The sequence below is a fragment of the Ictidomys tridecemlineatus genome, chromosome 9, assembly GCF_052094955.1.
Source record: "Ictidomys tridecemlineatus isolate mIctTri1 chromosome 9, mIctTri1.hap1, whole genome shotgun sequence".
Lineage (NCBI taxonomy): Eukaryota > Metazoa > Chordata > Mammalia > Rodentia > Sciuridae > Ictidomys > Ictidomys tridecemlineatus.
The window spans coordinates 131,546,132-131,563,645 of record NC_135485.1 but is presented as its reverse complement, the minus strand read 5'-3'; the positions used below and the strand labels follow the sequence as shown (position 1 = coordinate 131,563,645).

At 37.1% G+C, this 17,514-nt stretch overlaps 1 protein-coding gene across 4 annotated transcripts in view; it reads left to right on the top strand.

Annotated features, from left to right (window-relative positions):
• The window catches only part of Il15 (interleukin 15), a 67,415-nt gene extending 50,572 nt beyond the window's left edge, over positions 1-16,843 (top strand). For 3 of the 4 annotated variants that reach the window (XM_078022086.1, XM_078022084.1, XM_078022085.1), the window contains 6 exons: positions 7,515-7,613; positions 8,720-8,817; positions 9,824-9,908; positions 11,545-11,589; positions 13,452-13,589; positions 16,431-16,843. In XM_078022086.1, coding sequence (XP_077878212.1) covers positions 7,602-7,613; positions 8,720-8,817; positions 9,824-9,908; positions 11,545-11,589; positions 13,452-13,589; positions 16,431-16,544 — 492 coding nt within the window. In that variant the 5' untranslated portion in view covers positions 7,515-7,601 and the 3' untranslated portion in view covers positions 16,545-16,843. The remainder of the gene's footprint in view (positions 1-7,514; positions 7,614-8,719; positions 8,818-9,823; positions 9,909-11,544; positions 11,590-13,451; positions 13,590-16,430) is intronic. The other variant, XM_078022087.1, reaches the window with a different exon arrangement.
• The last annotated feature ends 671 nt before the right edge of the window (positions 16,844-17,514 follow it).

The following is a 17,514-nucleotide window of genomic DNA, read 5'->3' as shown; positions in this document are numbered from 1 at the left end:
TTCCTTCTTCCAAACAGATATCCTTAAGTCATGTCCTCATATACTTCACATGCATAAAAACTGTCTCAGATTCCTGAAGAATCACTGTTAAGAAGCACAATCTTTTTAATGGTTGCTTTTCTGAGGATGAAATCAAAGATCCTTTAGAATATGAAACCCAGTTTCAGAAATATACAAATTGAAAACAACCTGTCAGTGAGGTGCAGCGGCACATGCCTGTAATCCCAGCGGCTTGGAGGCTGAGGCAGGAGGATTGCGAGTTTAAAATGAGCCTCAGCAACAATGAGGCACTAAGCAACTCAGTGAGACCCTGTCTCTAAATAAAATACAAAATAGGGCTGAGGATGTGGCTTAGTGGTCAAGTACCCCTGAGTTCAATCTCCATACCTCTCCCCCAGCAAAAACAAAAAAAAATGTTTCTTATCTTCAGGAAAACAGCTCTCTGAGACCGTGAGAATCTATAATTGCTTACTGCATGATCGTTTTAGCTGTGACCAACCACTTGAAGCAATTAGAAGCCTTCATTAGGCCATTATCTAAAGAAAGGTTAAAGACTGTTGATCTCTCCTCTCCTTGCTGCAGTTTTCTCTTTACATATGCTCCTGGCTTGATCTCTTCTGAACTCATGGTTCTGGTCCATTGCATTGCATCTGCAGTCCTGCCCTCTCCTGAGTTCTGGTTTACTTATTCATCTGTCTGCCAGAACCTTTTCTTTGATATCCTTCTGATGTCCCAGAGTTAACATGTCCAACAGCAAGTGAGTCACCTTCCCATCAAACCAGTTTTGTTTCCAATGTCCATTAGTGGCACCACTATCCTGATATTCCAAGCCATAACATCTTAGTCACACTAGACTCTTCTCCTCCCTCATGCTGCATAGTCACACAGCCAAGATCTTCCACTGGCTTATGAAGAATCACCCCAGCCAGGCCTCTCTTTTCAATTCTTTGTTTTGTTTTTGGTGCTGAGGATTGAACCCAGGGTCTCGTGCAGGCCAAGCATGTGCCCCACCACTAGCTCCACCTCTACCCTGAAGTCTTTTTTTTGTACCGAGGATTGAACTCAGGGGCACTCAACCACTGTGCCACATCCCCAGCCCTATTTTATATTTTATTTAGAGACAGGATCTCACTGAGTCACTAAGCACCTCAACATTGCTGAGGCTGGCTTTGAACTCACCATCCTCCTGTCTCAGCCTCCTGAGCCACTGGGATTACATGGGTGCGCCCCCAGGCCTAGCCACCCTCAACTCTTATTACCACTCCTTGGTTGAGATTCTACAATAATAAATGCTCATTTCCCCACCTTTGGTCTTACTTCCTTTAAGCATACCCTGTGTGTAGTGGTGGAGACAATCTATTTAAATGCAAACCTAATCATGCCATTATATGCATGAGTGCAATCAGCCAAGGTCTGCATGACTGACTCCCATTTCTCATTTACCACGCCACTCCACTCCCTTTCTCCAACTTGATGTGCTAGGCAAGGTGGACTGCTCCCGTCTTCCCGTGGGCCTCCTGTTGTTCATGCCTCCGAACTTTGGCCCATTATCTTCCATGCCTTCTTGCCTGTGACCAGAGAGCCCTTTTCTCCTTTGTTGGCCTGACTTTCATCATCCTGTAAGATAATTTATTTTCATCATCTCTGGAATGTTTCCTTTCAACCTATAAGACTACAACGAAAGCCTGTGCTATGTTTCTAAAGGACAGGAGCTACAAGGATTGGCCTGTAGGCCTAGCACCTGGCACATACCAGATACTCCTCTGCTGGGGAGCACTAAGACCGGTAGATTCTGGGACCCTTGTGCATTTCCTGATTTCATTTCTTCTTATATTTTCAATATCCCTGTGAAAATTGATGAGTTTAGAATTCATTCATTCAGTAAGTATTTTTTGAGCCAATTATATGAATGTTACCTCTAGAGAAAAGTAAACAAAATAAATTAATATTAATTTCAGCACACACTATGTCTATTAAACAAATAAGAAAATTTCATTAGTTACTCCAGAAAAAAATAATGAGGACATCCTGTGTTCCAAGCACTATTCTGGAAGGAAGGAAATTCTGTGGGGAGGAGAGCTGGAGAGAGCATACATGGACCATTTTAGAGTGTTCTTGTTATATAGAGGGTGGACAACTTAGGAGTCCTTAGAGGAAGTCGTGAAGCCAAGAGTTTTCCAACAAGAGGTGAGAGGAATAATAGTATATGGGTATTTCTGAGATAGGTCACATTGCTATTTATCTATCATCTACCTACCTAACTACATACCTACCTACCCACCTCCTGTGCTTTTTGTTTTTCCTAAGAGTTATTTTTCTCCTTCTCTGATTGCCACAACCCACCACTACCACCTTCTGTTAGATTGCTCAAGGTATCTTCACCTTTTCTCCTATTTTTATGAGTTTGGAAATGTTTGTTCTTTCCATAGTTAAATTTTCTCTTGACTTTTCCCATTAATCAGTATGAATATGTTTCAAATACCCAAATAAAACAATAACCATTGCCTGACTTGCTGCTTCTTCCTTTTTCCACATCATTATCCATGATTTTCCTTCTACGTTGCTATTTGAAAATGCATGATTAAGTCAGTAACTGACTTGGGATTGAAGATGGAAAGACTGCACAGGGAATGTTTTGTGATCATCAATATGGTCCATATCATGGGAGTGGTGCTGATTTCATGAAAACACGGATTGTTAGAACTCTGCATACTGTTTGCTTAAAGTGTGTATATTTTATTATCTTGACATGGTACCCTGATAAACTTGAATTCAAGACGTAGGGATGGATGTAAGGGAGAGTAAGAAATATTTAACAGACTGCAGAGATTGATGACTCAGTATTTTTGAAATTACTGTAACTCAACATTCAGTAGTTTGATATTATTATTGTTGGTTTGTAATCATATAATGTAGGAGGTATGATTTCAGATTTTTTTAATCTTTAGAGCTCATGAAATTATAAAGACATTACTCTTTTTTCACAAATACTTAGCAGATTGGAATGTGAAATGGGCAAAATGAATGTTAGAGAAAGACAAAGTATTTGGGGATGTTAGTATCTACTTGGGAAAGCATTGCAGGGACCAAAGCACCTGTGGTATGGGGAAGCAAGCTCAGCTAAGAAGCTGGTGGTTGTGAGAATGGGCCCAATGTAGTTGAATCCAAAATTATGTAATATATGCTACTCTTAGCATGCTTTCAGGTATTTTATACACTTATGTATGAAACACTATTTTTTAAAAGAAGAAACGTTCTGACTTGTCATTTGTTTTTGTTGTTTTGTTAATACTGTGAGATTTATAGGCCTATAATAGTATGTTTCTGTTGCTAAAACAAAACACCTGAAGCTGGAGGCTTCTAAAGAAAAGAGGTTTATTTAGCTCACTGTTTCAGAGGCTGGAAGTTTTAGATTGGGTAGTCCCATCATTTTGACATTTGCCAAAGGCCTCGTGGTAGGTGGCATCTCAATTGCAGGGTGCCCTAAAGAAGAAGAGATCAAACTAAACTCAAACTAAAAAGCTTCTTTTCAGCCCAAGGGATTCATGAGTCAAGCTTGTTCTTTTATAATAACTCACTCTCACAGAAACAGCTGGAGGCCTTGAGAACATCAGCCCCTTCCACAAGCACAATTTCAGCAACTTAACCACATCCCACAGGCCCCACCTCTTAAACACTCAGCCACTTGTTGGTACTGTCACACAGAGGACCCAGCTTCTAACTCCTGCACCTTTGAGGGACAGTGCAGACCATAGCAAGGCCCTTGAATATGTTGTGCAGCATTATCAAATAATTAAATACACACTTCAGGTCTTTTTAATTTTATGAATTAATTTTTGAAAATTTAGCAGTAGTCCCTGGTAACAGAGTTCATAATGATTTATGTTTTAGTTTTAATATTGTACTTAGAATGTGTTTGAGGGAGTCTCTTATTTGAAAGAAGCAATTAGTGTAAAAAAAAATGCCAGCACAATTCATGACACTTAAAAATATACTTTCTCAGCTATATTCAAATTAGGGCTGATGGAGGGATGCATAAGATTCAGGGATCATCAACAAATGAACATTTTACTAACGTAGGTGGTTGGGAGATCCAAGGCCCCAATCACCCATTGACACAGGAAGTTGTATTGGAAGACAGTCAAACCCATTCATTCATGTGTTGTCTATGGCTGTTTTCACTGTAGTGGTCTTATTAAGTAATAATGAGAAAGACCACAAGATTTGCAACGCCTAAGGTGTTTATTATTTGGCTCTTTATTGAAAATGATTACCATGTTCTGTTTTATAAAATAATTATAGTTTTGCCCAATGACATTCTTTATAGAACTAGAAAAAACAATTATGGAATTCATTTGGAAAAATAAGAGACCCAGAATAGCCTATGCAATTCTTAGCAAGAAGAGTGAAACAGGATACATCACAGTACCAGACCTTAAACTATACTACTTAGCTATAGTAACAAAACAGCATAATATTGGCCCCAAAATAGTCATGCACACCAATGGTACACAATAGAAGACACAGAGAGAAACCCACATAAATATGGTTATCTCATACTAGACAAAGGTGCCAAAAACATATATTGGAGAAAAGGTAGCCTCTTCACTAAATGGTGCTTGAAAACTAGAAATCCATATGAAGCAAAATGAAATTAAACCTCTATCTCTCACCTTGCACAAAAATCAACTCAAAGTAGATCAAAGATTTAGGCCCTAGAACAGAGACTCTGCACCTAACAAAGGAAGAAGTACAACCAAATCCCCACCATGTTGTCTTAGGACCTGACTTCCTTAAGGAGACTCCTAAAGCCCAAGAAGTAAAATCAAGAATCAATAATTGGGATGAACTCAAACTAAAAAGCTTCTTTTCAGCAAAGGAAACAATAACATGAAGAGAGAGCCTACAGAATAGGAGAAAATTTTTACCACATGCACCTCAGATAGAGCACTAATCTCCAGGATATATGAAGAACTCAAAAAACAATACCAAAAAAAAAAAATAATAATAATAACCCAATCAATAAATGGGCTAAGGAACTGAACAGACACTTCACAGAAGATATACAATTGATCGACAAACGTATGAAAAAAAAATGTTCATTATCTATAGCAATTATCGAAGTTTTGACTTGCATTTCTCTAAGATTTCATCTCATTCTGGTCAGAATGGCAATTGCTAAGAATACAAGCAACAATAAGTGTTGACAATGATGCAGGTTGGGGGCGGGGAGGGTACACTCATACATTTCTGGTGGGACTGCAAATTGGTGCAACCACTATGGAAAGCAGTATGGAAATTTCTCAGAAAACTTGGTATGGAACCACCACTTGACCTCATTATTCCACTCCTCAGTTTACAAACAAAGGACTTAAAATCAGCCTACTACAGTGATGCAGCTACATCAATGTTTATAGCAGCTCAATTCACCAAAACTATGGAACTAACCTAGATGCCCTTCAACAGATGAATGGATAAAGAAACTGTGATACATGTACACAATGGAATATTAATCAGCCTTAAAGAAAAATGAAATTATGGCATTTGCAGGTAAATGAATGGAGCTGGAGAAAAATCATGCTAAGCAAATTAAGCCAATCCCCTAAACACCAAAGGCCAAATGTTTTCTCTGATAACCAGATGCTAATCCATAATGGGGATGGAGTGGGGAAGAATGAAGGAACTCTGGATTGTGCAGAGGGGAGGGGAGGGAGTGTGGGGAAGGACGGTAGAATGGATCGGACCTTATTACCCTAGATACCTGTATGATCCCACTACTTGTGTGACTCTACAACATGTTCAGTCAGAGGAAGGAGGAGTTGTGCTCCCTTTGTGTACAATGTGTCAAAATGCATTCTACTGTCATATGTAGCTAATTAGAACAATTTAAAATATAAATAAATAAAAATTTTAGTAAAAGAAAAAAAAATTGTTTGTTTTGTTTTTTTTAACTCCCAGGGATTACATCCACTCACAAACACATATGTTCTTAGGAGAATTGGTGCTCCATAGAATGATAGTATGTGGCAAGTTGAATACCTCCAAAGCTGCTGGTGAAAGCCAGGTTTGTGTTTCAAACCATAAAGATACTTATGTCCTTTTTCCAGATGCCAGACAAAGCGGTAACATGTTTTCCTTTTTCAGCTACATGGTTTTCTGTTATGGTTATGTTGTTAGAAGCTTCTGAGGACATTTCCTACTGCATTCCTGTCTCGTCATGCTTGAGAACCCCTTGCAACTGTGGAACATTCTGGCTAAAGCACTCAGTCTTCTTTTCTTCATGCCAGCAGGAGGTAGCCAGGCAGGACAGAGGGGGTCACTGCTACAGAAACCCAGGAGGGAAAGAAAGCCTCATTCTCTATTAAAGTAGCTTTCCAAGGCCTTACTAAACATTGCATCACTCTTAGCATTCATTTTTCAATCCCAAATCAATGAATAGTATTTTTTTTAAATGTAGAATTTGGGATACTATAAAAAAATGTAGAGAGTTTAAGATGATTTGGATGAAATTACAAAAATAATTGTGAAATGATGAAAGAAATGTTGAACACTGAAATAATGTAGACAGAGTATGATTACGAAATGAGAACAGTAAGAACAGCAATTTTATTGTTTTAAATAAATCGATCAATGGGCCGGTTAGGTCAGATGTACAGGAAAATTGGGTTTAATACATTCTTGAGGAAAAATACTCCTCAAACATATCCTTGTAATATTTTGTTTAATACCTTGATAAATAGTTGTTTTTTCTTTTAAACTAGTACATTATTGATTTTTAAAGCAATCATTTTATGTTTTAGAAAGATCTTAAAAGTAAGAATTCAACTGTTTGACCTTATGAAATAGTTGTAGTAAATACTTATCTCGGTGGATGTGGCAGATTTTGATATTTTTGTGGATGGGGCCAATAAATATGTATTATTTTTGTATATTATTTCTACAGGACAACAATGAATTATTTTTTAATTTTAAATATTTTAATAAAATGGAGGTGAATATATTTTGATTCTTGCATTCTTCCCATACCTTAAATTAGAAAAAGTAATACTTTATACTTAAGAAATTCTCAAATGATGTTCCAATTAGCAATGATTTATTTCAAAGACTGAACACATCTGTTCAATGTCTGTAGGAGTAGCTACTGCTATTGGAAATTGGATTGTCAAAGAGTAGTCATACAAATCTAAGAATTTACATGCATCTACTTTTCACTAATGTTCTTTCAGAAATTTCCAGTTCAGGGACACAATACAATAAAAACATTTCTCTCTTTATGATCAGACAAACCAGGTCTCATATCCTGGCTGTCACATACAGGATGTGGGGCTGGGGCAGCTTACCCAAACTGCTTACCTTACCCCACAGGACTGTCATGTGGATTAAATGTGATGCATATAGCAGGGAATTTCATTTTAAAAAGTAGATGCTCAGTAAACATCAATTCCTTCCCTTTCTTTCCAAAACGTCTCCTCGTGACTTTAATGGATTGTCCTTCACCTGGAATTGTGTTACAGGAGGTATTCTGGATGGATGGCTGCTGGAAACCCATTACCATAGCAGGCTCTTCTTCAATACCTGAGGACTTACTCTGGCATTGAGTAATGAGAATTTCGGTAAGAAAAAAAAAAGGAGGAAAATAGCGTATGCACTTTTCTTTCAAAGGTCATTTGAATCTCAGACACTTCATAACAAGCTATACGATTAGTTGTGAAAGACCTTGGGGTGTCACAGATATCTGTTCACCTAGGATTGTCTTTATTTTGAAAATAAATTAAATGGAGTTTTCAAAACAAGATTAACAATTTTTCGAGGCCCTTCGTGTCACTGTAAATGCATTATGTCACTCATTCCACTCTATTTTGTTCTTAAAATGTCTGTCTGTGCAGTAAATTGTGCAGTCTTTGAGGGCAAGGTCTGAGAATAATTCATCTCTTCTGTGGAGACCAAATGAAGCACAGAACTAAAAAAGCTTTGAAAACACAAAGAGTAGGCAAAAGTATTGAAACTTTGGGAATGTCTGAGATAAATGATTTTCCTAAGTCACCAAGAAAAATTCTTATACTGAGGCTCTTAGAATAGAATAAAACATCTTTATTTGAATCCATTCATATGTTTTTTTTCCAAGTGATCACATGTTAATGTTATTAATTTTCAAATTGTGGCATGAAACTAATATATAACTGGTGTACCTGTTATCAGTGCATGTTATTAATCTGTGCTGCATAAAATATGTTGGTCTATTAAAAAGAAGAGAAGGATGATAGGATTTGAAAGATAATAGAGAAATTAAGTGACATTAGTATATAAGTATAGTACTAAATATGTAAACTTTGTTAAGTGATTATCAGAAACATGCATCCAGAGAAACACTTATTAAAGAATTTTGAGGAGCTGGGATTGTGGCGGAGAGGAAGAGCACTTACTTTGAATGCATGAGGTGCTGGGTTCGATCCTCAACCCCACATAAAAATAAAATAAAGATATTATGTCCACCTATAACTAAAAAAATAAATGTTTAGAAAAAATAATTTTGAGCATCAGATAGATTTGGAGGTGAGTGATAAATAAAAAAATAAATTCTAGTTTCATGATTTGATAAAGAATATTAATTGTGAAATAATAATTTTACATTTTTGAACCTAGAAACATAAAATGTTATTTTACATTTAACTTTTCAATTAAAAATATTTCACTATCTGTCTATGATTATATTTTTCAGAAACCACATTTGAGAATTACTTCCATCCAGTGCTATGTGTGTTTACTTCTAAATACTCATTTTTTAACTGAGGCTGGCATGCGTGTCTTCATTTTGGGGTAATTTTACCTTTAGATATCGTAATCAGCATATCAAAGGCTATGACTATTGTCCTTGAATGTCTTCCCCATGAAACTTGTCCCCAGAAAAATGGTCAGTTTGCTCTTATCTCTAGGAACGAAGAATTTGGAGTATGATGGGCTAGATTATAGCAATTCAGAGGAGGCTGGGTGATCAGCCAACTGTGCATTTCTCCAATCCCCTGATATTCCAAATAAGTATTCGCCCCTCACCTTTGATTTCCAACTGCACCCAGTTGGCCACCAGATTTATTATTGTCTAATCTTATCACAATTTACTTTTCCTCCACTAATACCTTCATAGTGTGGGGAACCATAGGTTAGTTCAGGTAAATGTTCCTCATAAACTAGATTAGCCTTGATTATCATGCTTCTGTACAAGATCCATCAAAAAAGACTGTTTTTCCCCAAACTCTAGTAATTATTCCATAGTTACATGGTCAGTATCTTTCACCTGGATATTAAATTGCAAATTTTACCAAAGTTACTAAGAATATAATCATTTAGCCCAGATTAGGCTAAAGTCTGCAAAGTATATGAAGGAAACTGCTACAAGCATAAGAATAGTGTGAGCACCATGGAACTGAACATACTGGAGAGAACATTTACTGATACAGCTGTTATATGAAAATGATAGTTGCCTGTTTTAAGATCTGCATAGTAGGCTCCTGGAGCCTCTACCTAAAGAAAACTAGTAACTCATTCAAGAACAGTTATTGAGCATGGCCATACATCTTGTATTGTTTCTGCTTCATTAATTTGACTTTTCGGTAATCCTTGAGGTTGGCCAGTCCTGCAATTGACCTAAAGTGTCAAGGTGCACGCTGTATTCAGTGCTTAAGTTCATCTTCAAGACTATTGAATGCACAGAGACTGGGATAACACTGACCTTCACACTGGTCAGAATAAAAACATTTCAATTGCTCTGTTGCTTATAGTAAGACATTCAAATGCTTTGCTCTGTTTTTTTTTTTTTTCTCCCCAGCTGTATTAGTGCAGGTATTCCTAAAACAGAGGCTAACTGGGAAGATGTAAGAAAGGATTTGCAAAAAATTGAAAATCTTATTCAAGTGAGTACTCATTTATTTTCCATAAATAGCTGGTATAATTGCTATGGTGTATTTTTTTCTCCTTATATTTTTCTATTAACCTTAATGAAATGTCACATTAAAGAATAATATTTTTGTGGAAATTTATTAGCATTTTATAGTCTGAAAATACATCTTTTTCCATAGTATTTTTAGGTTCTGGTTATCTTTAAAATTTAATTAAAAGTAGCCTACCTGAAAAGTTCCACTTTTCACAGGTCAGACTGCCAGGTATCTTGGTAGCCACCTGCAGGCAAACACAGGGTGGACCTGACTCCAAGGAAGGATTCTTGTCTCTAGACTAAAGACCCCCTTCTTCCACCAAGAAATACCACCAGAATCAGTTCAGATATGATGAGCAGGGGCCCCATACAAAACAACAGTCTGAAGTGGTTTATCCCAGGGGGCTGTGGGTATCCCATCCTCTGCCTAAGAAACCAGGCAGCCTGGCCGAGAAAAATTCCTCCTACCGCAGGAGGTGACACCAAAAAGATCCTGAAAACTTAGCTGCCGTTGGAATCACTACATACAGAAATAGGTCAGAACTTGCCAAATCAGAAGAAGCTGACTGCATGTTAAAATGGATTTAAACAGGACCAGGTTCTCTTAACGTAATAGTCACAGTGCCACAATACCAACGAAAATCACTATCCCAAGAAGAGAAACATCACAATCAAGTTGGACTAGATGTTGGAACTATCTAACATGGATTCAAAGCAACCATTATAAACGTGCTTCAAAAAGCAGCTACAAATATCCTTGAAACAAATAAAAATAATAGAAAGCCTTAGCAAATAACTAGAAAATATAAAAGGAACCAGTTGGAAATTATAAAACTAAAAACTGGGATAGCTGAACCACAGAACAAACTGGAAAGGCTCATTAAGCAGAATGGTTATGACAAGACAGTTAACCTGAAGATAGAATACGAGAGAGAAAAGGAGGCAGGGAGGCTCAGGGACCTTGGGGACAATAACAACAACAATGACAAAAATCCAGCATTCCTGATATTGGCTTCATAGAAGAAGAGGAGAGGTTCCACCAAGTAAAAGCAGAGTTGATATGAAAACACAGGCTAGCTATGCTATCTATAAGAAGCTTCTTCAAGTATAATGACGGGAAGCCTTAAATTACAGAATAGAAGAAAACATACCATACGGTAGTGGGTTGAATAATGATATGTGGGAAGGAAGAAGGGTTTGACTATTAAAGAATAGAAGGAAGATCTTTGGGTTAATGGTGATAATTTTGTATCTTAACTGTGGTATGGTTATGTGAACCTATGAGACAGAATCACATAGAACTTCACTCACATGTATGCACACACATTATTGCTCATAAAACTGGTAAAGTTGAAAAACGAAGGTAGATTATGCATTATCAATTCCCTGGTTGTAATATTGTACTATGGTTCTGCAAGATATTGCCATTGGGGGAAATTTGGTGAAGGTTACACAGGATCCCTCTGTTTTCTCTCAAAATTTCATAGGAATCTAAAATTATGCCAAAGTTATAAAAATGATTTAAATGGCTTAATTTACTGTTTTCAGTAAATTGCTCTCATGATATCTGAATCAGGGCAAAGTTTTACATGTTATGTAATTTTGTTTCTTTTCAGTCTTTACATATGGATGCTACTTTATATACAGAGAGTGATGTCCATGTAAGTAGTTCCTTTCTTTTTCAAAATTGCTTTTCTTTTCAGTTTTCAAATACCTAAGAAGCATATTTTCAAAATTGAAGTGTGTATAGCTTTTAAATATAACTTTGATGTGTGTTTATAACATATGCTATGTCCTTAACATCTGCAAATTTTAGAAGTGATTGTTGAGGTTGTGGGGCTTGGGGACAAAGAGCTACATAAATACTGTTTTTTTAATGGTGCCAATCAAAATACACACACACATACACAAAAGCCTTTTCCATCAATGTCAAACAAAATATATTTTATGCTTTTGTGATGTGGTCAAATCATGATGCTAGAGTCAGGTTAACTGATTCAATTTAAAAGTATCCCCACATCAGTTATTTCTGGGCTGTCACGCGCGTATCATCATCTCAAATCGCATTTTGTACAAACTGCTTAGGAGCATTCGTGTTCCGTATTTTGCATGGATCTTTACATATGTCAGAAAAGCATTCTGATTAAGTTCTCTGTATGAGGGAATATACACATAGTTCATAAAACTTACCAGAATTCAAAATGATGAATTGGTTTCATTAATATACCGACATTGCCTGGGGCTTGTAGGTTTTGGTTTTGCTGTTAGTCTTTCTCCCCGGATTATCACTAAAACCAAGAAATGAGTTCTCAATTTCACTTTGTGAAAAAACACACTCTGTGCTGTATGTGTTCAAAACAGTGTCCTCTCTGTTATTCTTCAATTAGAAATTCGCTGAAATCGGCTTTTCCCCCACTAACATTTCATGTGCATTGAAAAGAATCTGTAGCTAAAAACCAGGAAAAGCAGATGTCCATCAAACACTTGGGTAGTGCTGCTGAACATGGAAATTGTTTCCTGTCTCCCTCCCCTGGCTTCAGCACGTTTTCTGTTTTTCTTTGCATTTTTTTTTTTTCTAAACAGAAATCAGTCAGAGAACTACCAACTCTCAGCATCTTGGGGTTACTTTTTTGCAAGAAGAAAACCTTGCAACTCGTGGGCTGTGGGGAAATTGAAATTTAGATTTAAACTGACATGACCACTTCTTACCTGTGTTATTTCAGAAGTCACTTAACATTTCTGAACCTCAGTTTTATTATTGTTTATATGGTAATAGGGTCCACCTTTCAATCATGAGCAGCTGCAGTGGGAGGTAAGGATACTGTAGGGGCGGGCACATGGGGTGTCCATTTATTCATCCATTTAGTGAGCATTTAATAAGTGCTTGCAGGGCTATGGATATTGTACCAGGCATTGGGTACCCAAAGTCTAATAAGTCATGGTCAAATCATCATTTAATGTTTTTTTTTCTTTTAAATTAGGTTTTTGTTGTGGAAAGTATACTTTGAGGTCCCTTTATGATTTGGCCAACTTTTGAATCAACACTATTCCTTCTTTATATTTATATTCCTTAGAGTCCCTTCTGCCTCTGGAACTTGGGAAATTTTAGGAATAGTGTGATTAGCAGCTACCACTATTTAAAATGTTAACATACGTCTGTTTCCAAAATTCTCACTGACTCTCTGTACTGAGGTTTAGAAAGTCTAGGGCCAGTGTTATCATGCTTTCCACGAGGGAAGTGTGCACAGTGAAAACAGCTGAGTACATTCATGTTTTCTGGTATTAAGTTCTTTCTCCTGCATAATAGCACCATCTTTCTTATTTGTGATTGGTTGGTTTGGTTTTGATTTCAAAGCCAAAAAGAAAAAAAATTAAGCTGCTTCCTATGTAAAATCTTTTATGAGTATCATATGTCTTTATAAAATATTTGGCTTGATTTTTTATATAATCAAAATGACATCAATGTAAAAATGAATAATGGAATTTTTTTTTCAAAATGTCTCTTTGTAACTCTAACTTCTAGCCCCGTTGCAAAGTAACAGCAATGAACTGCTTTCTCCTGGAGCTAGAAGTCATTTCACATGAGTCCAGAGATGGAGACATAGAGGAAACAGTAAAAAACCTGATCCTCCTAGCAAACAGTAGTTTATCTTCTAATGGGGTGAGTTATCCAATAGTTTTACAGTGCTACATCTGATGTTTTTGGCTTGATTGCAAGAAGCTATTAGTAGACAAGCAGGTCTTTCTCAGCAGTGCTCAGGAGAAAGAATTCATTTCTAGTGGAGTGGCATCCAAAAGTGGCACCATAGTTGGCGTATACACATGGTCCTCAACTGTTCATTGACTGATTTGATAAATAGACATTTGCTAAATAATGCCAGGCAGTGTGCTTCAGTGCTGCAGTCACAGTGGTGAACCAAACAGGTGCTTTAAATAAACATTAATCTAATTACATAATCACATGTTCAACATCAGTAACAGTAACTCACATTGGGGTTTTTCTGTGTGCCTGACACTGTTCTTAAAGCTTTAAACTGATATTCATTTAATCCTCAAAATAAATCTGTGAGATTATTATCCTTATATCTTTTTTAAAATCCAGTGAACCTCATTTCTAGTTGAAAGGTGAAGAAACTGGAGTATTGGGAGCTTAAATCATTTGCTCCAATTCATGTAGCTAGTAAAATAGGAAGCCATAATTCTAACCAAGCAGAGTCTATCTCCTTATGCTGGAAAAGGATAATCATAATTAATGATTAATGACTGGAGTGTAGTTTAGGACATGCCAGGCAACGTAAGCAATAGAGGGTTCTAAGAGAACTGATGCTATGGAGCCATGGTAGATGGGGAACCAGCTGTGCAGAGTCCTAAAGCACAAAGAATCATGGCTTTCATGGCAGAACACTCGTGGCAAAGGCGAAATGACAGAAACAGAGAGGGTGTCGTCAAATTAGGCCATTTAATAAATTCATTTTGGCCTTCAGGATACAGTCTGAAAAACACCCATGACCCCTGCTCTTAAGGAGGGAGGAAATAGAAGTCAACCAATCAGGAAGCAAATGAGTAAAAAGTCAGTTATTCATTAAGTCCAGTGGCAATAAAGAAGGCAGGTAAAGGGAACAGGTAAAGGCTGTAGGCTTAGATAAGTTTTCCCTAAGATGACCTGTGACAACGATGGGAAGGAATGAGCCTTCAGGTTGTCTGGGGAAGTATGCTCAGGCAGAGGCAATTGAAAGAATAGTGATTCAGAGGGAGCGTGGCTGGAGACCTTGACTTTTCCCTAAAAATGCCAGGCTACTTTAGGTCTTTGGCTTAAATGTCACCTATTTTCTTCCCCCTTTTAGCAGTCTCCTTCCCCTCCTGTGTACGTCCCACTTCCTGACATATCATGCACTTTACTTAATGAATAGTGTCCATTTCTTTCCCCTTCAGAATGTCAGCTTCAAAGGGTAAGGCATTTTTCTCAGTGTTCTATGCCAATTTCCAGAATAATGGCTCACCTGTACTCAATAGCCAATACGTTTGCAAACACAGTTATGGCTGCTTAACACTTAAGATGTTACCTCCATCTTATCAGTGGAGAGAGTGAATCATACAACAGATAACTCATGACAGTATCAATGTGGAACCATTTAAAGTGTTTGTGGACAGTCAGCTCCCTTAGGACATAGTGTGGAATGTGTTTAGTGGTTCAAGGGAGCAGGTCTGCACAATCGAAAGACCTGGATGTGGAGAATTTCAATTGAATATGTCAACGGAGCTGGATCACTTAATATCTTCACCTTCCTCTCTGATGATTATTTTCAAGCTCAAATAGGACAGTAGTATATACAATCTGACAATACTTAGCATATGGTATGTGCTTGATAAATATTGGTGAATCTGAATTCCAAGTGCCTAATTATAAAATCGAGTTCTAATTTTTTTTTTTTATTGGTTGTTCACAACATTACAAAGCTCTTGACATATCATACTTCGAACAATAGTTTCAAGTGAGTTATGAACTCCCATTTTTACCCCAAATACAGATTGCAGAATCACATAGGTTACACATTCACATTTTTACATAATGCCATACTAGTGACTGATGTATTCTGCTACCTTTCCTATTTTTGCTGGCACAGCCTTCATGGTTGGTTCAGATGACCTCTGAAATGTTTGTTCGGGATTGCTACATTTGGAATATTCTGGTTATTCATGATAGTGTTGTGGAATTACAACAGTTTGTAGTATTTGCCTATGTGAATTAATGCCACCAATAAGGATTGAGTGATTTTTGTGTGCCAGGCCCTATGCTTAATGCTGGAGAAGCAGAAATGGATGACCTTGCCCTCCTGGGAGAGCTTAGAGTCTAGTAGTGTAAAAGGGGTAAATCTTCATCAAGTGAATGTAAAATGGGAAGTGGATGTGAGAGAGGTCTAAACGAGGAGTTCTGAGAGACAGGACATGGAGCAGAGCCCTAAGGAGCTCAGGGATTCAGAAAAACCTTCCTAAAGGAGACAACAGTTGAATATTCTTAGATGTACATGGCAGTAGCTAAAATAGGAAGAAATTAACAGAAAAACAGAAGCAGAGAGGCCTTCAATAGCATGCTGTGTGCCTGGGGAGGAGTAATGGAGCTCACTGGATGTTCTCAGAGCATAACATTTGAAGCAGTGGGGAAAGGTGACAGGAATAGGAACAGCTCTTGGAGGGCTCATGTAGGATGCAGGGAGGCAAAGGCCCTATACCATGCTAGGAGGAGATGATAAGAAACGTGGAAGCACTCTAAGCAGGAAGTCTGATAGGCATGGCTTACTTTTTCCAATGACCTTAATCCATTAGAGGAAAAATAAGCTATATCATAAAAGTCCCAGTTCTCTTTTCTCATAGTTCTTCTTTCTATGATATTAATTTGTCAAAGCTCTCGTGTCTCAAGACCTCACCATATAGTTTAGATAATGTGATATTCCAAGAAAGAAGTATATTAGACTCAACAATGTAATTCTTCCTTTTTATTTAGCAGAATATAACAGAATCTGGATGCAAAGTATGTGAAGAACTGGAGGAAAAAAACATTACAGAATTTTTGGAGAGTTTTAAACATATTGTACAAATGTTCATCAACCCTCCTTGACTGCAGTTGATCCTCTGCAGTGTTTCTGTTATTAACAAACATCTTCCCCGATGCTTAGAAGCAACAAAACACTCTGTATTTCAAATGTGCTGCCAAAACAAGATGTTCCAGCAAGAAGATGAGCAGGATCTTGGATCATGTGAACTCCTAGAAATGAAGGCAGAAAAATGTCAGTGACAAAGTTAACTATGCACTTTTCTCAGACTTATTTTTCTCATTTATTTTTAATTTATTATTGAAATTGTACATATTTGTAACATAATGTAAAATTGTGAATAAAATTGTGTACTTTTCATCAATTGAAATTGCACTGATATTTTACCTCCTGTAGGAAAACGGGGTTGGGGGGCAGCATTTGTTTAAAGGGTATAGTCTAATTATATAGCATGGTGGGGTCTGACCAATGCCATAGCTGGACTGGTGTGCATGTATGGAACCACTGACTACTGGCTGTCATTTACTTCTTCAGTCACTGTAGCACCCAGAGAAGGAACTGGCTACCAACAAAAGAGGAACTATATGGGCACCCTGTGCTTTATGCTGTAATTTAGTTATATACAACACTTGTTATTAAAGAAAGACATTGCAATGCCTGGTGTACAGTGTGTACCAGTAAATCTTAGGTGGTAGTGGTAATAAACACACCTTCACTGAAAGGCAGAACAGTGAACAGAAAACTGATGGTTTCAACAACATTTATATTCATGCTTTCCCAAGTAGATGCATTTTATGTTGTAAAATAAAAAACTGCTGATTTGTAAGAGTCAAGGTTATTGAACAGAAAATAATAGTTTATTAATTTTCTGTTGACACTTTATTATAATTTCTTTGCATTTTACTATGTAAAATTAGCAAGTTCTCTAGCTTTTCTATTGGTGCAAAGTATTAAAAATTTAAAAAATACCATTTTTAATTCTAAGTTTCCAATCTAATCCTTAGATAAAGGTTAGTCCCCCACCTGAAGTTCATT